Source organism: Bufo bufo, chromosome 4, assembly GCF_905171765.1.
Source record: "Bufo bufo chromosome 4, aBufBuf1.1, whole genome shotgun sequence".
NCBI lineage: Eukaryota > Metazoa > Chordata > Amphibia > Anura > Bufonidae > Bufo > Bufo bufo.
In genome coordinates this window covers 105,556,839-105,581,347 of record NC_053392.1, presented here as the reverse complement: position 1 = coordinate 105,581,347, position 24,509 = coordinate 105,556,839, and the positions used below count along the sequence as shown (strand labels likewise).

The window sequence follows — 24,509 nt, the reverse complement described above, 5'->3', positions numbered from 1 at the left end:
AGTGATACAGACCACAGTGGCACCCGAGACTTTAACGCTTCCTCCTTCCATCCCCCTGGAGGAAGAGACTTTTAAATGGCGTTGTGCTTACGCTATTTTTGGAGCTACTGACATGTGAATCACAAAAAAAAATAATCCAGCAGGGTTGAATATTTTGCGATTCGCATGTCGTGGTTGCTGCAAACATGCGAGTTGCACCATTTCTATGGGATCATGTCTACTACACTGTAATGCCCCTGCAATCCATGGTCGCAACAGTGTCACTGTACCCAAAGTCAGATTTATTCAATTAATCTACCAAAAAGAATGTCGTCCTGCTCACCATTTTTTTCACATGAAAGTAGCAATCCTTTGTCAGTCGTTGAGGCACATTTCTTAAAGGCATTGGCATGGTGTCTGTAACAAGTTACACCAATGTGGTTTTGGTATAAAAATGTGACAAACTGGGAAATGCTTTTTTTTCTCTTCTCACAAGTCTCACAGGGTGCTGCAGTGTCTGAATAGTAAACAGGATTACCTGTCCAACCTACGACCACTAGACCACGCCACGTCCTAGCAGCGTCAAATATGAAGAGTACTAGAGACAATGGGGGAGATTTATCAAACTGGTGTAAAGTAAAACTGGCTCAGTTGCCTGTAGCGACCAATCAGATTCCACCTTTCATTTTTCACAGCTCCTTTGGAAAATAAAAGGTGGAATTTGATTGATTCCCAGTTCCACTTTACACCTGTTTGATAAATGACCCTATTATGTTAGGCCAAGTATGTTGAGCGTTCCTTTAGGATTCACCACCCGATTGCTGAGCATGACATGACAGGTCAGGATGGAGCTGCATATTCCCCATGTGGGTATGATCCCTCCCAAAGGTCATACTGATAGGCCATCAATTTCTGATTGACGGGCGTCCGACACCCGCCCCCCAATCAGCTGTTTCACAGTAGTTCTGGCTCCAAAAGTCAGTGCTTGAACCGCAGAACTGGTGGGAACACATACATGCTCAGCTGAGTGTGCACGTGTATGGCGGTAGAGGGGTCAGTTGAATGCTCATCTAAGGCTGTGTTCACATCATGTGTTAGTCCCACGTTTGACCTCCACGTGGCACCCATCACCTTACAGTTGTATTGTAAAATAAAAAAAAACATTTATCCATCAAGGTATACAATTTTTTTTTTTTTTTGCTCGTGTATTAACCACCCCCCAACATTAATGATAAACATGGGGCAGAGACGTGATGTAAACAGCCCCTCGCGTGCGTGGCCAGATGTGCTATGCCCACATGTGAGCAGCTTCAGGACCAGCACAGCTCGGCCGCCATGACAGCTCTCTGCCCTGGACATTTTACCTTGTTCCTGTCCTCCTGCATTCCGAAATCCGCACACCTGTGCTCCACAAACATGTCATATTCTGCAAAGCTGCCGGGGTCCAGCAGAAGACTGATCCTCTCCCGCGCCGTCAGCTTCCCCTTGAAGACACACAAACGTCATACATTCATAAGTAATGCAGATAATGAGGAAGAAATAGGGGGCGGTACACAGAGGCATAACGAGAAGGGGCCCCAATCATGTGCTATCTATCACCCTGTATGGGGCAGAAGACTGGGCACACTGCTTCACCCCTCTGATCCTGTATATCTGAGGAGATAAGCAGCGCCAGATGTACGTTAGAGACGCCACAAGTGGATTTCCACTGTCCAGTATGAAGTAGCGTAAAAGTCGCAGTGAGGCGCAACAGCCGCCATGGTCCTGGTAGTGGAATGCAATAATGTATGCAGATCCGAGATAAGAGGCTGCCAGGTATAATCAGCGCCTCTTATTTCAAATGGAGCCAGGATCTGCCAGTGACCATATAATGAGATCTGCAGCAGCACCCAGTCCAGACCTGCACAGTCTCCCCTATGTTACCTCGCACTACATCCACGAGATCGGCTCTGCTACCTCAGATAACCACCTCCCCGATGTCAGACACACACACAAGCCTCTGCGCTCAGGTGCAAACAGCTAATGGAAAGTGCGACCCCTACAGGCAGTCCGCGCAGCCGGGTGACACAGTGCCCTTCTCACCCTCTTGTGCTGCGCCTCTATCCTCTGCAGTCCTCCGCCCTGCAGCGCTTCGTTCCGCTTCTTCTCTATTCTCTCCGGCACTGACAAGTGGCTAACCGAGTACAAGCGACCGGGCACTCGGGATGCCCACCGGGTGCTAGGACTTAAAAGCCCTGCCAAGAGCCGGGAGACACCGTGGACGGCCGCCATGACAACTACCCTGTTCCCCAGCCAATGAGGAAACACTAAGCCTCAACAGCCAATCATAATTAGCAATGTGAAAAAGTATACCAATAACAGCGCAGTACAGGAGGATAACCAGCCAATCAGAGGCGCGCCAGATGCCTGCGGACCAATCAGAACACAGAACCCAGTGCAGACAGGTGACGCATCGGAAACCAATGGCGAGCTGCATAAAGCGGTCTGACCATTCAGAGATGAGCATTGTGGGCGTCACATGACCCTTCAAAATATTATATAAACATTTACCTAGAAAACCTCTAGGAGAGAGGTTAGACTGTAGAGGACAGGGCTCAGCTAATTACTACCCCCTGCCTTCTGTGGACATAGCTGTATGAGGGCTTGTTTTTATGGGACCAGTTGTACTCTTTCTGTCACCCCCCTAAACTCATTTTTTGGCTACTTAAAATCCTTATACTGCGATTTATCAATATATAATGCTCTTACTCTTTTTCGTTCAGTAGTTTCTTCAAAAAACTGACTTTTATAATATGTAAATTACCTGTCTACCAGCAAGTAGGGTGGCTACTTGCTGGTAGCAGCTGCATCCTCCTTTTAAAAAGACGCCCCCTCCCCATGTTGACTGACAGGGCCAGCAAACGCGCTTGTCCTCTGGCTGGCCCTGTCTGCGTTTTAAATCTCGCGCCTTCGCCGTACCCATCGCATATACAGCGGGCTCAGCTCCTGAGCCGGCGTCATATTTTACCTAGGCACTTCCACCATACATGAATGATTTGGAATTGGAATTTAATTTAACCATCTAACGTTAAAGGGGTTATTCAATCCTATAAGATGCCCCCCCCATATGCCGGGCCCCTCACATTGAATATACTTACCTGGCTCCCCGCTCCTCTCCTGGCCCCCACACTGCCGCTGCTGCTTCTCCCAGTGCGCGGTGTCGGGGGGAGCAGCCAATGGCAGGCGGGGATGAGCCTCCCTAGCATCGCAGGTGATGCTAGGGAGGCTCGTCCCCATCCCTGCCTGCCATTGGCTGCTCCCCCCAACACCGTATGTTTTCATCTGCGCACAGGGAGAAGCGGCAGTGCGGGGACCAGGAGAGGAGCGGGGTAAGCATATTCACTGTGAGGGGCCCAACATATGGGGTGGCAGTTGATAGGATTGGATAACCCCTTTAACCTTTTTGCCTGAGCTCTGCTTGGGTTTTGAGAAAAGCATTTAACAGTTCAACCCGAGCAGAGTGATGGGGCAGGGCTGCTTTAGCTGCTGATATGGGATAAAAATAAATTATATTTTAATAGTATGGGCGTTTTTGGATAAAGAGGGATGATTAAATTCCTTACAAAAGAAGCCTAAAGAAATCCATGAGAGGATGATTGCTGGATATGGTGATGATGCACCTTCCTACTACCAAGTAAAGATTTGGGCCAAGCAGTTTAAATGCGGCAAGGAATCAACTGAAGATGACTCCCGTTCAGGGCGACCTGTTGAAGCATCTTTAGAGGAAATGTGCCGTAAAGTGGAAGCCATGATTTTGTAAGATCGTCCGGTCAACGTCAGTGTTATAGCTCATGAACTAGGCATTTCATTTGGCACAGTTTACAGTATCATTCATGTTATTCTGATGATGTCAAAGGTCAGTTCCCGGTGGGTGCCACAAATGTTGACGCCTGAGCAAAAAATTAATTGCCAGAAATTTAGCCAAGAGAATTTAGACATGCTTAGAGAAAATCCACTAGACATCTATTTTCAGTTTATTACGAGTGATGAAACATGGGTCCACCACCATGATCCTGAGACAAAACAAAAGTATTTGCAATGGAAGCACAGGGGGTCAACAATTCCAAAGAAATTTTGTGTGCAGCAGTCATTTGGAAAGATAATGGCAACAGTTTTTTTGGATACAGAAGGTGTTTTATTACTAGAATTCATGCCACAAAAGATAACAGTTACTGGAGACACTTATGCTTCAACAATGAAGGCATTACGTGGGGCAATCAAAGAGAAACGCCATGGCAAGTGGTCAGCAGGTGCGTTGCTGCTTTACGACAATGCGCCAGCTCGCAAGTCTCACAAATCACAATCTGCTAACAGGGAATGCAGCTTCATGGAGCTTACCCATCCACCCTACAGTCCAAACCTGTCTCCCAGTGATTGCTTTTGCTTTCGGAACCTGAAGAAATTTCTGCGTGGGCAACAATTTCCTGATGAAAATTCTGTCAACGAGGCGGTGACAGGGTTCCTGCAGCAGCAAGAAGTCTCCTATTCTGGGGGCGTCCGATCACTGGAGGTGAAGTGGAATAAGTGTGTTGAAGTCAAAGGGGGATTACATTGAAAAGTAGCAAGTTCAGTTTTCCCAGAAAATGTTTTCATAAGGCCTCATGCACACGAACGTTTTTTTTCACGGTCCGCAAAAACAGGGTCCGTAGGTCCGTGATCCGTGACCGTTTTTTCGTCCGTGGGTCTTCCTTGATTTTTGGCGGATCCACGGACATGAAAAAAAAAGTCATTTTGGTGTCCGCCTGGCCGTGCGGAGCCAAACGGATCCGTCCTGAATTACAATGCAAGTCAATGGGGACGGATCCGTTTGACGTTGACACAATATGGTGCCATTTCAAACGGATCCGTCCCCATTGACTTTCAATGTAAAGTCCGGAGTCCCCTTTATACCATCAGAGCGGAGTTTTCTCCAATCCGATGGTATATTTTAACTTGAAGCGTCCCCATCACCATGGGAACGCCTCTATGTTAGAATATACTGTCGGATATGAGTTAGATCGTGAAACCTCATTTCCGACAGTATATTCTAACACAGAGGCGTTCCCATGGTGATGGGGACGCTTCTAGTTAGAATATACTACAAACTGTGTACATGACTGCCCCCTGCTGCCTAGCAGCATCCGATCTCTTACAGGGGGCCGTGATCAGCACAATTAACCCCTCAGGTGCCGCACCTGAAGGGGTTAATTGTACTATCATATCCCCCTGTAAGAGATCAGGGCTGCCAGGCAGCAGGGGGCAGACCCCCACCCTCCCCAGTTTGAATATCATTGGTGGCCAGTGCGGCCCCCCCCCCCTTCCCCCCTCCATTGTAATAATTCGTTGGTGGCACAGTGTGCCCCCCCCCGCCCCCCCCCTTCCTCCCTCTATTGTAATAATTCGTTGGTGGCACAGTGTGCGCCCCCCCCCCCCCTTCCTCCCTCTATTGTAATAAATCGTTGGTGGCAATTATTGGCCCCCCTCCCTCTATAGCATTAACAACATTGGTGGCCAGTGTGCGGCCTCCCATCTTGCGCCCCCCCCCCCCCCCCCCCCCCCCCCCCCCCCGATCATTGGTGGCAGCGGGTTACTAGCAATAGTACAAGATTCATACTTACCTGGGAGCTGTGATGTTCGTGTCCGGTCGGGAGCTCCTCCTACTGGTAAGTGACGGTTCATTTAGCAATGCGCCGCACAGACCTGTCACTGTCACTTACCAGTAGGTGGAGCTCCCGGCCGGACAAGAACATCGCAGCAGCAGGTAAGTATGACTCTTCAACTATTGTACTATTGCTAAGTAACCATGGCAACGAGGACTGTAGTAGCGTCCTGGTTGCCATGGTTACCGATCGGAGCCCCAGCGATTAAACTGGGACTCCGATCGGAACTCCGCTGCCACCAATGATGGGGGGGGAGATGGGAGGCCGCACACTGGCCACCAACGTTGTTAATGCTATAGAGGGAGGGGGGGGGGGGGGGCAATGGGGGGCGCACACTGTGCCACCAACGATTTATTACAATAGAGGGAGGAAGGGGGGGGGGGCGCACACTGTGCCACCAACGAATTATTACAATGGGGGGGGGGGGGGGGGGGGGGCGCACACTGTGCCACCAACGAATTATTACAATAGAGGGAGGGGGGGGCCGCACTGTGCCACCAATGATATTCAAACTGGGGAGGGTCTGCCCCCTGCTGCCTGGCAGCCCTGATCTCTTACAGGGGGATATGATAGTACAATTAACCCTTTCAGGTGCCGCACCTGAAGGGGTTAATTGTGCTGATCACGGCCCCCTGTAAGAGATCGGGTGCTGCCAGGCAGCAGGGGGCAGTCTTGTACACAGTTTGTAGTGTATTCTAACTAGAAGCGTCCCCATCACCATGGGAACGCTTCTGTGTTAGAATATACTGTCGGTTCTGAGTTTTCACGAAGTGAAAACTCAGCTTTGAAAAAGCTTTATGCAGACGGATCTTCGGATCCGTCTGTATAAAAACTAAACTACGGCCACGGATCACGGACACGGATGCCAATCTTGTGTGCATCCGTGTTCTTTCACGGACCCATTGACTTGAATGGGTCCGTGAACCGTTGGCCGTGAAAAAAATAGGACAGGTCATATTTTTTTCACGGCCAGGAAACACGGATCACGGATGCGGCTGCAAAACGGTGCATTTTCCGATTTTTCCACGGACCCATTGAAAGTCAATGGGTCCGCGAAAAAAAACGGAAAACGGCACAACGGCCACGGATGCACACAACGGTCGTGTGCATGAGGCCTAAGGCAGATGACTTACTGAATACCCCTCGTACATTAACCCTGTGTGTCCTGCTCCAGAGCAGACACCATTTTTAAAGACCAAACATCCACTGTACAGTCGTGGCCAAAAGTTTTGAGAATTACATAAATATTGGAAATTGGAAAAGTTGCTGCTTAAGTTTTTATAATAGCAATTTGCATATACTCCAGAATGTTATGAAGAGTGATCAGATGAATTGCATAGTCCTTCTTTGCCATGAAAATTAACTTAATCCCATAAAAAACTTTTCACTGCATTTCATTGTGTCATTAAAGGACCTGCTGAGATCATTTCAGTAATCGTCTTGTTAACTCAGGTGAGAATGTTGACGAGCACAAGGCTGGAGATCATTATGTCAGGCTGATTGGGTTAAAATGGCAGACTTGACATGTTAAAAGGAGGGTGATGTCACAGCCAGACAGCTGAGAAGCGCTCACAGGAGCTTCTCAGATCCTCCTCCTTGAATTTCTTTGTTTTGGTTTAGTTTCTCATCTCGTCAGTCTATCTCAGCTGTCATGCAGTTGGACTGATTGCTACCCTTTAAGTTCCTCCCCATAATGCAGTAGTGTGCGGCTGATACAACTTCCTGGAGTGTGTGTGCATGCTGTTCCCAGTTCCCAGTCGTCTGCAAGATAAGTGCTGTTTATGTATTTATGATTTTGTCTTTTCTGGATCCAGGTGACCCTGACTCCCTCCGTGTCAGTGTAGGGAGCCGGTGGTCGTGTCCCTTCACTATTGTAGGGTCTTCAGGTAATAGATAGCCGAGGAACGTGGATATGCGGCCATCCACCTTTGGGGTGTTCGCAGAGGCTGAGCAGTGAGGGAGAGCGGCAGGTCTATTGCAGGGGTCTCCCTTTGTTCCTTAGTTGTGGATCCAGAGAGACATTGTTTATATGGTATTGTCTTGTTTCCTGTACACCATCCGTGACATTATCAGCCGCCAAAACCGTCTCAAGCATGGATCCGGTTTCACTTTTGGCTGAACGCCTCCAGGGTCTTTCATTGGAGGTAGCTGATCTCCGTAGGATTTTTTCTCAGTTTCAAGTGACCGGTTCAGCTTGCGTTCATGGAGTTTGTGCTGAGCCCAAGATCTCGCTCCCGGATACGTTCTCTGGGGGTAGTGAGAATTTTGTGCGTTTTAAAGAGGCTTGCAAACTCCATTTTCGCCTTCTTCCCCATTCTTCTGGTGATGAAGAACGGAGGGTGGGGATCATTGTATCGCTGCTCAGGGGTAACGCTCAGTCTTGGGCCTTTTCGCTACCGGAGGGGGCACGGCCCCTCCGCTCAGTGGATGAATTCTTTTTAGCCCTGGGTCAGATATATGATGATCCGGATCGTATTGCTCTGGCTGAGTCTAGACTACGTCTGTTATGCCAGGGTAAACAATCCGCAGAGATATACTGCTCAGAATTTCGGAGATGGGCAGCTGATACTGGTTGGAATGATGCTGCACTCCGAAGTCAATTTTGCCATGGTCTTTCAGAGGGATTGAAAGATGCATTTTCCTTTCATGAGAGGCCTATCTCCTTGGACTCTGCTATGTCTCAGGCCGTTCGTATTGACAGGCGTCTTAGAGAGAGACGAGAGATCTCTCCTTCCTGTCATACTCAGTCCCGGAACAGTGCAGCGGTCTCATTCTGTGCGCAGGAGTCTCAGTCGCTGTCAGCCCCTTCTGAGCAGGAGCCCATGCAGCTGGGGTTGATTGCCTCTGAAAATAGAAGATTCAGCCCGCATGGGAGGGTTTGTTTTTGTTGTGGAGGTATAAATCATTTGGCAAATGTTTGTCCCTCTAGGAGATTCAGGCAGTTTTCTGGGAGTAATAAAGAGACAAAAAGGAAAAAATCTTTTAAAAATGTTCCGTCTGTTACTATTGGCAGGGTTGAGGCGGAAATTGAAGGTTTTCCGTTTGCTTGTAGTTCCCGTTTTGTCCTGCCTGCTAGGGTGGCGCTAGAGAGCAAGAGCATTTTTTGTGAGATTTTTGTGGATAGTGGAGCAGCTGTCAACCTCATTGATAATCAATTTGCAATAACTCATGGTTTCCAGGTATGCACTTTGGGAAAGGATATTCCTGTTTTTGCTATTGATTCAGCTCCACTTTCTCAGAAATCATTAAAGGGCATAGTTCACAATATCCGTTTAATTGTGAGTGATGCTCATGTTGAGGATGTGTCATGTTTCGTCCTTAGCGGTTTGCCTACTCCTCTAGTGTTGGGGCTACCCTGGCTCACTAAACATAACCCTACCATTGATTGGCAAGCGAGGCAAATAAATGGTTGGAGTAACTTTTGCAAAGAGAATTGCCTCATAACATCTGTTTCTGAGGTTTCTACTAAGACTGTACCACCTTTCCTCTCTGAATTTTTGGATGTCTTCTCTGAGAGTGGAGTTCAGGGTTTACCTCCGCACAGGGAGTATGATTGCCCTATTAATCTCATCCCAGGCGCCAAGCTGCCTAAATCTCGTTTATACAATCTCTCCCAACCTGAGAGGGTCGCTATGCGGGCTTATATCTCTGAGAGTCTGAGAAAAGGACACATACGACCTTCGAAGTCACCTGTTGCCGCTGTTTTTTTCTTTGTTAAGAAAAAAGATGGTTCTTTAAGACCTTGTCTGGATTTCAGGGAGCTGAACAGTATCACTATTCGTGATCCTTATCCGCTTCCTCTGATCCCGGACCTGTTTAACCAGGTTGTTGGGGCTAAAGTCTTTTCCAAATTAAACCTAAGAGGGGCTTACAACCTGGTTAGGGTCAGAGAAGGAGACGAATGGAAGACGGCTTTCAATACCCCTGAGGGCCATTTTGAGAATTTGGTTATGCCTTTTGGTTTGATGAATGCCCCAGCCGTTTTTCAGCATTTCGTCAACAGCATTTTTTATCATTTAATGGGGAAATTTGTATTAGTGTATTTGGATGACATTTTGATTTTTTCTCCTGATTTCAAGACTCATAAGGAACACTTACGTCAGGTCTTGCTCATCCTGCGGGAGAATAAATTATACGCGAAACTGGAAAAATATGTGTTTGCGGTTCCAGAAATCCAATTTCTGGGGTTTCTTGTCTCCGCTTCTGGTTTTCGCATGGACCCCGAGAAGGTCCGCGCTGTGCTTGAGTGGGAGCTTCCTGAGAATCAGAAGGCGCTGATGCGTTTTTTGGGCTTTGCCAATTATTACAGGAAATTTATTTTGAATTATTCCTCTGTTGTTAAACCACTCACTGATATGACCAGAAAGGGGGTAGATTTTTCTTCCTGGTCGGTAGAGGCGCATAAGGCCTTTTCTAATATCAAGGAGAGTTTTGCTTCCGCTCCCATCCTAGTACAACCTGATATTTCGTTACCCTTTATAGTTGAGGTTGATGCTTCTGAGGTAGGGGTGGGTGCGGTCTTGTCTCAGGGTTCCTCTCCTGCCAAATGGCAACCGTGTGCCTTTTTCTCAAAGAAACTCTCCTCCGCAGAGAGAAATTATGATGTGGGAGATAGGGAATTGTTGGCCATCAAGTTGGCTTTTGAGGAATGGCGCCATTGGCTAGAGGGAGCCAGACACCCTATTACCGTGTTTACTGACCATAAAAATCTGGCCTACTTGGAGTCAGCCAAGCGTCTGAACCCGAGACAGGCCAGATGGTCTTTGTTCTTTTCAAGGTTTAATTTTGTTGTTACGTTCCGCCCTGGGGTTAAGAATGTGAAGGCAGATGCCCTGTCACGTTGTTTTCCGGGAGGTGGGAATTTTGAAGACCCGGGTCCCATTTTGGCTGAAGGTGTGGTGGTCTCTGCTCTTTTTCCTGAATTGGAGGCAGAGGTGCAGGCAGCCCAGTCAGAAGCTCCTGATCTTTGTCCTCCTGGGAGGTTGTTTGTGCCTCTCGCTTTGAGACACAAGATTTTTAAAGAACACCACGACACGGTCCTTGCTGGGCACCCGGGGGCAAGAGCCACACTGGATCTCATCGCTCGGAGATTCTGGTGGCCTGCGCTTCGTAAGTCGGTTGAGGGTTTTGTGGCAGCTTGCGAGACTTGCGCTCGTGCCAAGGTCCCTCATTCACGGCCATCAGGTCCTCTCCTTCCTTTGCCCATTCCTTCCCGTCCTTGGACACATCTGTCTATGGACTTCATAACGGACTTGCCTCGTTCCTCTGGGAAGTCTGTGATTCTGGTGGTGGTGGACCGTTTTAGCAAAATGGTGCATTTTATCCCTTTTCCTGGTTTGCCCAATGCTAAGACGCTGGCGCAGGCATTTATTGACCACATTGTCAAATTGCATGGGATTCCTTCAGACATAGTCTCTGATAGAGGCACGCAGTTTGTTTCCAGATTCTGGAAGGCTTTCTGTTCTCACTTGGGGGTTCGGTTGTCATTCTCTTCTGCTTTCCATCCGCAGTCGAATGGCCAGACAGAGCGCGTCAATCAGAATCTGGAGACATATCTGCGCTGTTTTGTGGCGGAGAATCAGGAGGATTGGTGTTCTTTTTTGTCCCTTGCTGAGTTTGCTTTAAATAACCGTCGTCAGGAGTCCTCTGATAAGTCACCATTTTTTGGTGCATATGGGTTCTATCCGCAGTTTGGGACTTTCTCGGGAGAGGGCTCTTCTGGTTTGCCTGATGAGGACAGATTCTCCTCGTCTTTGTCATCTATTTGGCAAAAGATTCAGGATAATCTAAAGAGCATGAGTGAGAGATATAAGCGTGTGGCGGATAAGAGACGTGTGCCTGGTCCGGACCTGAATGTTGGTGATCTGGTGTGGTTGTCTACCAAGAATATCAAATTGAAGGTTCCCTCCTGGAAGTTGGGTCCTAGGTTTATTGGGCCTTACAAGATCCTGTCTGTCATCAATCCTGTTGCCTACCGTCTTGATCTTCCTCAGACTTGGAAGATCCATAATGTTTTTCATAAGTCCTTATTGAAACCTTATGTTCAACCTATTGTACCCTCGCCTTTGCCTCCTCCTCCGATTATGGTTGATGGAAATCTTGAATTTCAGGTCTCTAGGATTGTGGATTCTCGTCTTGTCCGCGGTTCCCTCCAGTACCTCGTTCATTGGGAGGGTTATTGTCCTGAGGAGAGGATGTGGGTCCCAGTGACGGACATTAAGGCCTCTCGTCTCATCAGGGCTTTCCATAGGTCCCATCCTGAGAAGGTGGGCTCTGAGTGTCCGGAGTCCACTCCTAGAGGGAGGAGTACTGTCACAGCCAGACAGCTGAGAAGCGCTCACAGGAGCTTCTCAGATCCTCCTCCTTGAATTTCTTTGTTTTGGTTTAGTTTCTCATCTCGTCAGTCTATCTCAGCTGTCATGCAGTTGGACTGATTGCTACCCTTTAAGTTCCTCCCCATAATGCAGTAGTGTGCGGCTGATACAACTTCCTGGAGTGTGTGTGCATGCTGTTCCCAGTTCCCAGTCCTCAGTCGTCTGCAAGATAAGTGCTGTTTATGTATTTATGATTTTGTCTTTTCTGGATCCAGGTGACCCTGACTCCCTCCGTGTCAGTGTAGGGAGCCGGTGGTCGTGTCCCTTCACTATTGTAGGGTCTTCAGGTAATAGATAGCCGAGGAACGTGGATATGCGGCCATCCACCTTTGGGGTGTTCGCATAGGCTGAGCAGTGAGGGAGAGCGGCAGGTCTATTGCAGGGGTCTCCCTTTGTTCCTTAGTTGTGGATCCAGAGAGACATTGTTTATATGGTATTGTCTTGTTTCCTGTACACCATCCGTGACAGGTGATGCTTGAAATCATTGTTCTTTCATTGTTAACCATGGTGACCTGCAAAGAAACGCGTGCAGCCATCATTGCGTTGCATAAAAATGGCTTCACAGGCAAGGATATTATGGCTACTAAGATTGCACCTCAATCAACAATTTATAGGATCATCAAGAACTTCAAGGAAAGAGGTTCAATTCTTGTTAAGAAGGCTTAGGGGCGTCCAAGAAAGTCCAGCAAGCCCCAGGATTGTCTCCTAAAGAGGATTCAGCTGCGGGATCAGAGTGCCACCAGTGCAGAGCTTGCTCAGGAATGGCAGCAGGCAGGTGTGAGCGTATCTGCACGCACAGTGAGGTGACGACTTTTGGAAGATGGCCTGGTGTCAAGAAGGGCAGCAAAGAAGCCACTTCTCTCCAAAAAAAACATCAGGGACAGATTGATCTTCTGCAGAAAGTATGGTGAATGGACTGCTGAGGACTGGGGCAAAGTCATATTCTCTGATGAAGCCTCTTTCCGATTGTTTGGGGCATCTGGAAAAAGGCTTGTCCGGAGAAGAAAAGGTGAGCGCTACCATCAGTCCTGTGTCATGCCAACAGTAAAGCATCCTGAGACCATTCATGTGTGGGGTTGCTTCTCATCCAAGGGAGTTGGTTCACTCACAATTTTGCCCAAAAACACAGCCATGAATAAAGAATGGTACCAAAACACCCTCCAACAGCAACTTCTTCCAACAATCCAACAACAGTTTGGTGAAGAACAATGCATTTTCCAGCACGATGGAGCACCGTGCCATAAGGCAAAAGTGATAACTAAGTGGCTCGGGGACCAAAACGTTGACATTTTGGGTCCATGGCCTGGAAACTCCCCAGATCTTAATCCCATTGAGAACTTGTGGTCAATCCTCAAGAGGCGGGTGGACAAACAAGAAGTGATTATGAAAGAATGGGTTGCTATCAGTCAGGAATTGGCCCAGAAGTTGATTGAGAGCATGCCCAGTCAAATTGCAGAGGTCCTGAAAAAGAAGGGCCAACACTGCAAATACTGACTCTTTACATAAATGTCATGTAATTGTCGATAAAAGCCTTTGAAACGTATGAAGTGCATGTAATCATATTTCACTACATCACAGAAACAACTGAAACAAAGATCTAAAAGCAGTTTAGCAGCAAACTTTGTGAAAACTAATATTTTTGTCATTCTCAAAACTTTTGGCCACGATTGTACATCTACGGCAGATGTTTGGAAGGGGATAATTTTGCATCTACCCAACAGGCCTCCCTATGGGCTGATCAAAGGCCAAATATCAAGGCGGGAAAAAGCCAACACATAAAATAGGGCGTCTTTTTTTGGGCTTAAATGATGCGGATACAGATCCATAGGACCAGTACTAGTGATGCCACATAGTGGAAGGGCAGTTTTGTGGCAAACCTACAGCGGATCTTTTTGAAGCACTTTACATCCAGTGTGGATGTACCGTATATATTTCCATTAGCATTATATGGAATTGACCTAGACAGCATGTGGGCTGATTTACAGATATGTACCTGAGCTATATTTCTATTTGTAATACACTTACAGCTTCCCGCCTGTGAGATCCAGGGGGCTGGATCTCACAAGCTCTCCCCCGGAAGGCAGCCCCGATGCCTAAGGAAGGCATCCGGCTGCCTTCCATGCCATCGGGTCCCCGTCACAGCAGCACGGGGACCCGATGGCAGCTCCGATCCCCGCCCGACAACGCACCTGCCGCAGTCAGCGCTGACCGCGGCACATCAAGCGTTAATGCGCCGGCATCGTTGATTTCCCCAATGCTGGCGCATGCATCAGGGGTCTGGCTATCACTGACTGCCAGACCCCTGCCGCTGATCGGGCGGGCGCAGCTCCTGCACCCGCCTGATCACCATAAAGTACATGTACGTCACGGGTCTTTAAGTCCCGGACAGAAATGGCGTACGTGTACGTCATGGGTCCTTAAGGGGTTAAACAATTGCAAGCTTCCTACTTTGTATAAAATGTCCAGGGAAAGGCTTGTTTTTATTCCACCATGACTGTGCCTCAGGACACCAAGAAAGGTCCATAAAGGCATGGTTGGGTGAGTTTGATGTGGAAGAACTTAACTGGCCTGCAACCCTATCCAACTAGGGTGGAAATTGGAAGCCAGTCCCTTTCATACAACATTATTGTCTGACCTCACAAATGTTCTGGATTAATGGGCAAAAATTACCACAGACATACTCCAAAATCTTGTAGAAAGCCTTCCCAGCAGAGTGGAAGATGTTTTAGCTGCAAAGGGGGAAACTAACTTTGTATTAATGCTTATGGGTTTAGGGTGGGATGTCACAAAGGCTCCTATAGGTGTATTTTTGTCCATATTGCATTTATATAAGTGTAGTGTATATATATATATATGTATAGAGAGAGAGAGAGAGAGCGAGAGAGACTCATCTGTGATTGCATAATTCAAAGGGGTAGTCTGACTACAGACATTCATGGCATATCTACAGGGGTGCCACCTACCTATCTGGTCAATGGTGCTTCCTTATCTTATCTTCTTTTTGGTAATCCAAAGCAGCTTTCACAAGGCTCTAAATATAGAGTGAAACAAATATTGGCTGCACATGTACACAATCCCATTGAAGCCTATAGGAGCTAAAGAATCAGGAAGAGCTCACAAAACTACAGGAGAAAGACAACGATGACCACCCTTTCTCATTTTGGTGAAGCAACCTGACTCGCCTCTGTTCTGCTCTAGTGTTGCAGCAGATTTGAGGTCCTTGATTGTAGCTCTCCTTCTCCTCTCTGCCATCTGCAACGGGTCACCTGGGTAGCCAAGGAAGTCTTACTGCTTTCTGTCCTGGCAGCCTATTTAAAGAGTACTCTAGGTGTACAACCTCGCCTGCAGATTAAGTCATTTTCTTGTTCTGGCATTTGCATTGTACTTGTGCTTTATTTACTGTACTGTATTATAATTTGACTGCACCCTGACTTCTGCCTTTGGCTCTGTTCCTGACCGCATTACTGCTCATTCAGCAATAATCAGTGACTATTTTGGAGACAGCAACCTAGAAATCTGAAGGAAAAGTCTATCTCTTTGGGGATTTAAGGATGAAGAATGCAGAGATTCCTTAGATTCTGCACAGCAGTTTAGCTAATGCCAAATCGATTGTGACTTAGTGAAACTACTCTTCTCAACAAAGAAACTGCAGCACTAAAAAGAACAAGCTGTAAGGTTATCCAAATTGAGGACCTATCAGATGTCACTAACATCTGCAGATTATCAAATTTTCAAGCACCTAGCTCCAATCTGTGGCATGTGGGAGAGGCATATTGAAAGCACATGAAACCTCAAACATTGGATCAAGTCATGTGGAATGATTGTGCAATGCCTCCTGTTCATCAGAGTGCCAGTTATTGCAAACTGACAGGGACAGAATCCTTGAGTTTATCACTCCGACAGGTCGCTACATGCCTAGATGTCAGCACTGTTTACCATTGTGTGTCCCAGCGGTTGGGAGAACAACGACCAACCGGAATGACACCATTTTGTTTTCCATTCTTCTGATCTGTGAGAAGAACAGAAAAAATGTAAACAAAAAAAAAAAGATCTTTTATTTTGCTTGTTCTCCTTTCAAAAAGAACATATCTTATACGGAACTGACAAAAATGCACAACAGATGATCAAAATAAAGGATCTGCTTTAAAAAAAAAATATTTTTCTGTTCTTCTGACGGGTCAGAAAACAAAACAGTGATGTGAACACAGCCATACAGGCAAACCTCTGCATAGACGTCTGATTATAAGAATGCCATGTAGTTATCCATTCTGTACCGCAGGTGAAATAGGACATCACATCCCAAGACTAGGGCTGCAAAGAGTGTCTACACAAACCATCGGAAGGTGTTTGCACAACACTGGACTAAGAGCAGACATCCAGCTAAGGATGTTGCATTAACCTCACACCACTGCCTTCAAAGGCTATCATGGTGTACAGCAAGATAGCAATGGAGGTCTATCCTCTTCAGTCATGTCTTGGATGCATTGATAGCTGAAGATTAGTCCCACACAGTGATGGCCAGTTCGCAGTGTTCGCCAGCGAAGACATGCGGGCTGCCATCTTGACTCACAAGTTCGGCGATGAACAGGTAAGCCCTTACCTGTGCCGCGAGCTGGTCTGAAATCAAATGCGGTCACCGGGAGCAGGCAGTTCTGAGAGCAGCCTCCGGGGGCCTTCATCGGGCTGTTCTCTGAACTGTGAGTTAAGATGGCAGCCCGCATGTCTTTGCTGGCGAACACTGCGAACTGGCCATCACTGGTCCCACATGGGAAACAGCATGCAGAGGCCTTCACCAGAGAACATAACATCGGTCCTACTGCTGGGTCCTACTCTCCATCTGTCAACAATTAAAATCACTATTTATCTCCGAATGATATGCATGGTTGGCCTAATTGTGCATGAAAACGTTTTAAATGGGGTTATCCGAGAGTTTAAATTTTAAAAAAAAAAGCAACAACTGTCTTTAACCCCTTAAGGACATAGGACGTACCGGTACGCCCTATTTCCCGAGTCCTTAAGGACCAAGGACGTACCGGTACGTCCTGACTTAAAATCGGAATTCCGGCGCCGCGGGGGTTATTCGGAACGGGGCGCCGGCTGAAATCATTCAGCCGGCATCCCGTAACAACGCATTTGACCCCCCCGTATCGGCGATCGCAGAAAACCGCAGGTCAATTCAGACCTGCGGTTTTCTGCGTTTCCGGTCCATTCGGGTGTCCTGTGACCCGATAAACCGGAAAAAGACTGCGATCGGTGCCGTAATTATACACCACCTATCGCAGTCCGAGGATTTGGAGAGGCGGTGCTGGCCCTGGTGCTGAACGCCGCTGTCCAGGGTGCTGATTGGTGCAGACGAGAGAGGCGCGAGATTCAAACTTCCTGCGCTCCTCTCTCCCCTCCTCTTCCTGTCCAGCACCCTGACCATGCAGCATCGTCCAGCACCAGCTCCTGCGTCACTCTAATCGGCATACATCACCCTCCTGCACCCATCGCCACCTAGGTAGGTTAGGGTCAGTGAGGGAGAGGCACCGTTAGGCAGGGAAAGAAGGGAAAAGTAAGTTAGAAAAAAAAAAAGAAAAAGTACTTTTATTCCAAACTTCCATCTATCCATCTAACCCTAACCCAGACCCCCCCCTGCCACTTGCCCCCCCCCCCCCCCACCAGCTCCCCCACCAGCCTCCCCACCCTGGCAATCCTGGAATCCAGATTCCCACAGTGGGGTTTACTGAAATAGACTATTTTTTTTTTTTTTTCAGTAACCCACTGGTGAATTTGATGGTGGAGCAGACGAATCTGTACGCCCAACAGTTCGTCGCTCAAAACCCAGGCTCAGTTTTGGCTAGACCCGGTGGCTGGACGCCGGTCAGTGCAGCCGAAATGAGGACATTTTGGGGCCTCGTGCTGCATATGGGTCTAGTCCAAAAACCCAGTGTCAGGCAATACTGGAGTGGGGACGTCCTATACCAGACCCCACTGTACAGTATGGTCATGACACGTACACGGTTTGAGGCCATCCGGAAATGTCTGCATTATTCCGATAATGCAGCATGTCCACCCCGAGGTGATCCTGCCTATGACCGGCTGTATAAGATACGGCCGGTCATCGATCACTTTGGGGCCAAATTCATGGAGGCCTACGTACCTGGAAGGGAGGTCGCGTTTGATGAGTCTCTCGTTGCGTTCAAGGGGAGACTCAGTTTCCGCCAATACATTCCCACAAAGCGGGCGAGGTATGGCGTGAAGCTATACAAAATTTGTGAGAGTACCTCAGGGTACACTTACAAATTTCGTGTGTACGAGGGGCGAGATTCCCGTATTCAACCCCTAGAATGTCCCCCCACTCTGGGTGTTAGCGGGAAACTCGTGTGGGACCTTATGTACCCACTGCTGGATAATGGTTACCACTTGTACGTGGATAACTTTTATACCAGCATTCCCTCGTTCAGGTCCCTTGCCGCCAGATCCACGTTCGCTTGTGGGACCGTGCGGAAAAATCAACGCGGCCTCCCTGCCTACCCCCTCCAGGTACCTATCCCCAGGGGTGAGACCCGTGCCCTTACCAGTGGAAACCTGTTGCTGGTCAGGTATTAGGACAAGAGGGATGTCCTTATGCTGTCCACAATCCACGGTAACGGCACCACCCCTGTCCCTGTGCGAGGTACCGCAGCAACGGTCCTCAAGCCCGATTGTATCGTCGACTACAATCGGTATATGGGAGGAGTTGATCTCTCTGATCAAGTCCTCACGCCATATAACGCCATGCGCAAAACCCGGGCATGGTACAAAAAAGTTACGGTCTACTTGGTACAGGTTGCCATGTACAACTCTTTTGTACTATCCCGAAGCGCTGGCAGCACAGGGACATTCCTCCAGTTCTATGAGGCAGTCCTCAAGGCCCTGATCTTTTCGGACCGGGAAAGAGCAGGCCGGAGTACCTCGGGAACTGGAGGCGCCCGGATCGTCCCTGGCCAACACTTTCCAGGTGTGGTCCCCCATACTGGAAAGAAGGGACGAACCCAAAAAAAGTGCAGAGTGTGTCACAAGAGGGGGATACGGAAGGACACCACTACTCAATGTGACACGTGCCCCGATCATCCGGGCCTCTGCATTATCAATTGCTTCAGGGAGTATCACACTTCCATGGAGTACTAAATTTTTATAATCCCCAACAGTCCACTAGAGAACATAAAACACTATGGCTCTCAGACTTTGGAGACACGGAAACAATTTTTCTTTCCCCAAAAAATATTAGTTTTAGTGCAGGCATCCTCAAACTGCCCAGACAACCTACAGCCATCAGCAGGGCATGGTGGGAATTGTGGTTTTACAACATCTGGAGGGCCGCAGTTTTAGGATGCCTGCTTAGTGTTTCCAAAGTCTGAGAGCAATACATATTGGGCATCGTCGCGTGCGTAAAAGTCGTCGCTATAAAAATAACTTTTGACCAAATGCCTCGAATGAACGGTGTTAAAAATATTAAATAAAAACTGTGCCAAAACACCCATTTTTGGGCAAAATTTCAATTTAAATCCATTTTGCCGGTAATAAAGCAAGGGTTAACAGCCAAACAAAACTAAATATTTATTGCCCCGATTCTGTAGTTTGCAGAAACACCCCATATGTGGTCGTAAATGGCTATATAGCCGCACGGCAGGGCATAGAACGAAGGGAACTCCATACGGTTTCTGGAAGGCAGATTTTGATGGACAGTTTTTTTTTTTACACCATGTCCCATTAGAAGCCCCCCCTGATGTAGCCTAGACTAGAAACTCCAAAAAAGTGACCCCATCTAAGAAACAACACCCCTCAAGGTATTTAAAAGTTACTTTACAAACTATGTTAACCCTTTAGGTGTTCCACAAAACTAAATCGCGAATGTAGAAACAATTTTAGAATTTAATTTTTTTGTTACATTGCCTCAAAAAAGAGTAAAATAGAGCAACCAAAAATCAAATTTACCCCAAAAATAGTCCCAAAACAACAACCACCTTATCCCGTAGTTTCCTAGATGGGGTCACTTTTATGGAGTTTCTACTCTAGGGGTGCATCAGGGGGCTTGAAAGGGTACATGGTGTAAATAAACCAGTCCAGCAAAATCTGCCTTCCAAAAACCATATGGTGTTCCCCTTCTTCTATGTCCTGCCGTTTAGCCAAATAGTAGTTTACGACCACATATGGGGTGTTTCTGCAAACTACAGAATCAGGGCAACCCATTTTGAGTGTTGTTTGGCAGTTAACCCTTGTTTTACTCCTGGAAAAAATTGATTATATTGGAAAATTTTCCAAAAAATTGAAATTTCAAAATTGTTTCTCCATCTGCCATTAACTCTTGTGGAACACCTAAAGGGTTAACAAAGTTTGTAAACCCAGTTTTGAATACCTTGAGGGGTGTACCTTCTTAGATGGAGTCACTTTTTTGAAATTTCTATTCTAGGGGTGCAACAGGGGGCTTCAAATGGGACATGGTATAAACAAAACCAGTCCTGCCAAATCTGCCTTCCAAAACCCATATGATGTTCCCCTCCTTCTATGTGCTACCGTTCGGCCAAACAGTAGTTTACAACCACATATGGGGTGTTTTTGCAAACTACAGAATCAGGGAAACCCATTTTGAGTGTTGTTTGGCAGTTAACCCTTGTTTTACTCCTGGAAAAAATTGATTATATTGGAAAATTTTCCAAAAAATAGAAATTTCTAAATTGTTTCTCCATCTGCCATTAACTCTTGTGGAACACCTAAAGGGTTAACAAAGTTTGTAAACCCAGTTTTGAATACCTTGAGGGGTGTACTTTCTTAGATGGAGTCACTTTTTTGAAATTTCTATTCTAGGGGTGCAACAGGGGGCTTCAAATGGGACATGGTATAAACAAAACCAGTCCTGCCAAATCTGCCTTCCAAAACCCATATGGTGTTCCCCTCCTTCTATGTGCTACCGTTCGGCCAAACAGTAGTTTACGACCACATATGGGGTGTTTTTGCAAACTACAGAATCAGGGAAACCCATTTTGAGTGTTGTTTGGCAGTTAACCCTTGTTTTACTCCTGGAAAAAATTTATTATATTGGAAAATTTTCCAAAAAATTGAAATTTCAAAATTGTTTCTCCATCTGCCATTAACTCTTGTGGAACACCTAAAGGGTTAACAAAGTTTGTAAACCCAGTTTTGAATACCTTGAGGGGTGTACTTTCTTAGATGGAGTCACTTTTTTGAAATTTCTATTCTAGGGGTGCAACAGGGGGCTTCAAATGGGACATGGTATAAACAAAACCAGTCCTGCCAAATCTGCCTTCCAAAACCCATATGGTGTTCCCCTCCTTCTATGTGCTACCGTTCAGCCAAACAGTAGTTTACGACCACATATGGGGTGTTTTTGCAAACTACAGAATCAGGGCAACCCATTTTGAGTGTTGTTTGGCAGTTAACCCTTGTTTTACTCCTGGAAAAAATTGATTATATTGGAAAATTTTCCAAAAAATAGAAATTTCAAAATTGTTTCTCCATCTGCCATTAACTCTTGTGGAAGATCTAAAGGGTTAATAAAGTTTGAAAAAACTGTTTTGAATACCTTGAGGGGTGTAGTTTCTAGATTGGGGTGGTTTGGGAGGTTTCTATTATCTAAGCCTCACAATATGACTTCAAACCTGAACTGGTCCATAAAAAGTGGGATTTTGAAGATTTCTGAAAATTTCAAAATTTGCTTCTAAACTTCTAAGCCTTGTAACATCCCCAAAAAATAAAATATCATTCCCAAAATGCTACAAACATGAAGTATACATATGGGGAATGTAAAGTCATCACAATTTTTGGGGGTATTACTATGTATTACAGAAGTAGAGAAACTGAAACTTTGAAATTTGCTAATTTTTCAAAATTTTTGGTAAAAATTGTATTTTTTTATGCAAAAAAATTAACTTTTTTGACCCAATTTTAGCAGTGACATGAAGTACAATATGTGACGAAAAAACAATCTCAGAACGGCCTGGGTAAGTCAAAGCGTTTTAAAGTTATGAGCACTTAAAGTGACACTGGTCAGATTTGCAAAAAATGGCCTGGTCCTTAAGGTGAAAATGAGCCCGGTCCTTAAGGGGTTAAATAATAATAAAAAAAAAACGTAGACATCTTCGCTCTTCCACCGAAATTCTAGCATCATGTGAGCGAGGCAGGTATCACTGCCCAGCAGCCACAAGAACATCTTTGCTGGATTGGGACCCCAATGGGGGATCGGAACGATAGTTTTGTTTTGTTTTTTATTAGGACATTTGCTGCTGCTTCTTTTTTTTATTTTTTGACTTGTACAACCCCAGGAGTCCAATTCTAAATCCACTGATGGCCTCTAGGCCATAGCATTCCATCATGATGCCATGAGTATGTACTGTACGTTACAGTGGTAGGACGTGAATGCTATTGTAAGAAATTTGTGTGCATTTTTATTCGCTGTGGATATGGTTTTATATTTTCATTATCGTATTTTTAGTTATGGAGTTGATAAGGTTGAAAAAGGGCTCAGTTCCATCAAGACTAGTCTATAATCCTACAGTTAAGTTCCAGAAGAAGGCAAATAACCCCTAATTGGTGCATGCCAATTGTCCCATATTAAACGGGTTGTGTCACGAAACATATTCTACATTTTTCAAACCAGCACTTGTGCAGCGTCCCACTATCCTTGTGGGTACTGCAAAGTTGTTGTATTGTACTTTTATATGCCTTTATATAGCCGGTTGTTAAGCTGCAATATGTCCTTAAGCATAATCCCTGCTAACAGGTGTATTAGCATGCATTTACACTTAGCTCACTACTAGAGGGAGATAACACCTCCCATATATATAGCTTAGCTAAGGCCTAGCTAGCTCCGATCAGTTCCTGTTGAGTCTAGTTTGCAGTTAACTTCCTGTTGAGACTACAGTGGCAGTTGAGAGAGACCAGTTGTGTCAACTGCAGCCTGTTATTCACCTCCCTCAGCTATATCTCAGCCCCGAGCTGAAGTACTTAATCTATCCAGAATTCTACTGTAAGGAGAACCCCAAAGGATTATTGGACACCTCTTCTGAGTGCCTTAGGACCTTTGGACTCCACCGTGAAGGATATCTCAGCCTTTGGCGACTTCACAAGCCTGAACCAGGACCATTCCTGAACTCAACTACTAGTAAGGCAAAAATCTCCTTATCTAATATCTAGAAAGGGACCTACACCTGTCAGCAGAGGACTTGCAGCAGGTTTATCTCTGTATAGACTGTTTAAATGCTTTGGATGAACTGTTATCAAGAGTCATCTAGTAAAGTTAAACTTTGAGTTTCACCCTGCTTGCCTCAGACTCAATTCCTCTATTAATACTATAGTAAATGGTTGTACCTCCATACAAAAGGTACTGGCGTCACGATTACAAGGGATCTTGCCACTGGCACATTAATACAGACCACCAAGGGCACCTCAAACCAACATCTGGCCAGTGTCCCTTACACCAGAGTGTGCCCCAGAGAAGCCTTGTGCTATTCTCCTTTTCACTTATGCGAGCCTGCCCAGAGTAACCAGAACTGTATTTACCTCGGCCCACCTATTGCTCACACCGTGACCTCACACATAATTCCCCTGCAAGGTCTGGCATACCGCATAATTAAAATTGGCGTCACGAACAGGATTTCTGATCAATATCCTCTGTGCCTTATAGAACAGGATTTCTGATAAATATCCTCTGTGCTTTTAATAACTGGACTTGTGCATTGTTGTATTTTTGTGCACTGCAATAATTGAAATTGGCACTGTGTGAGAACAGGACTTGCAAAACCCTGCTTTATTGTGGATTGCCGATTGTGAATAAGCCCCAACTGTTTATTGCTTCTATTGGGCCAAGGAACTGTTAAAACTGCTTAAAGACTGTCTGCATATATAGCATTATTCATCTACTACAAAACCGCTTCGTTAAAACTGTGAAGTTGTGGATTTTTGAAAAGTTAGTAGCGCTGCTTGTTGTATTTGACGGACTTGTAGTGATTTACTGCGTCATCGCAGAGCAGCTTGGCGGGAAATTCAAATGGTACACCCTTTCAGTGCCGAGAACGTTAGCGCACTGCCCCCTATACAAAGTAATTACTCAAAGTGCCACCTACCAATCTTGTAATGGTCCGAAGAGGCCGGGATATATGCAAATTGTGTTGCCTCCCCTCTGCTGTGTCAACGCGCTGAAGAGACGCCGCACACGGGACTTGCGTGTGACGTACTCTCGCGCATCACGAGATTTGGTGCGGTGAAGAGAAAACGAGGTTCGGAACTGCCAGCCTGCCTCCACGGAAAGGAATAAGCAAGTATAAGCCCCCATTTCACTCAGCGAACTTGTAAAGAGCCTATTATTAGTCATAAAAGGACATTTAACCACCGCTTTACTCTGCAACAACCCCCGGCCTGCACCGGCCGATCACTTCTTAAAGGGCCATACACCCACAACGGTTGCCCATAGCAACCCCATCTAAAAAGTGCACCAAAA

General features: G+C 46.4%; 1 protein-coding gene and 1 long non-coding RNA gene across 2 annotated transcripts in view; both read right to left on the bottom strand.

Moving 5' to 3' along the window:
* PCCB (propionyl-CoA carboxylase subunit beta) overlaps window positions 1-2,268 on the bottom strand; it is a 41,295-nt gene extending 39,027 nt beyond the window's left edge. The window contains exons 1-2 of the mRNA XM_040427607.1: window positions 2,062-2,268; window positions 1,344-1,463 (exon numbers count right to left, since the gene is read on the bottom strand). Coding sequence (XP_040283541.1) covers window positions 1,344-1,463; window positions 2,062-2,250 — 309 coding nt within the window. The 5' untranslated portion in view covers window positions 2,251-2,268. The remainder of the gene's footprint in view (window positions 1-1,343; window positions 1,464-2,061) is intronic.
* The window catches only part of LOC120997527, a 1,081,373-nt gene that overhangs the window by 211,584 nt on the left and 845,280 nt on the right, over window positions 1-24,509 (bottom strand). Inside the window, exon 2 of the long non-coding RNA XR_005778191.1 lies at window positions 15,057-15,062. This is a non-coding gene — a long non-coding RNA (uncharacterized LOC120997527). The remainder of the gene's footprint in view (window positions 1-15,056; window positions 15,063-24,509) is intronic.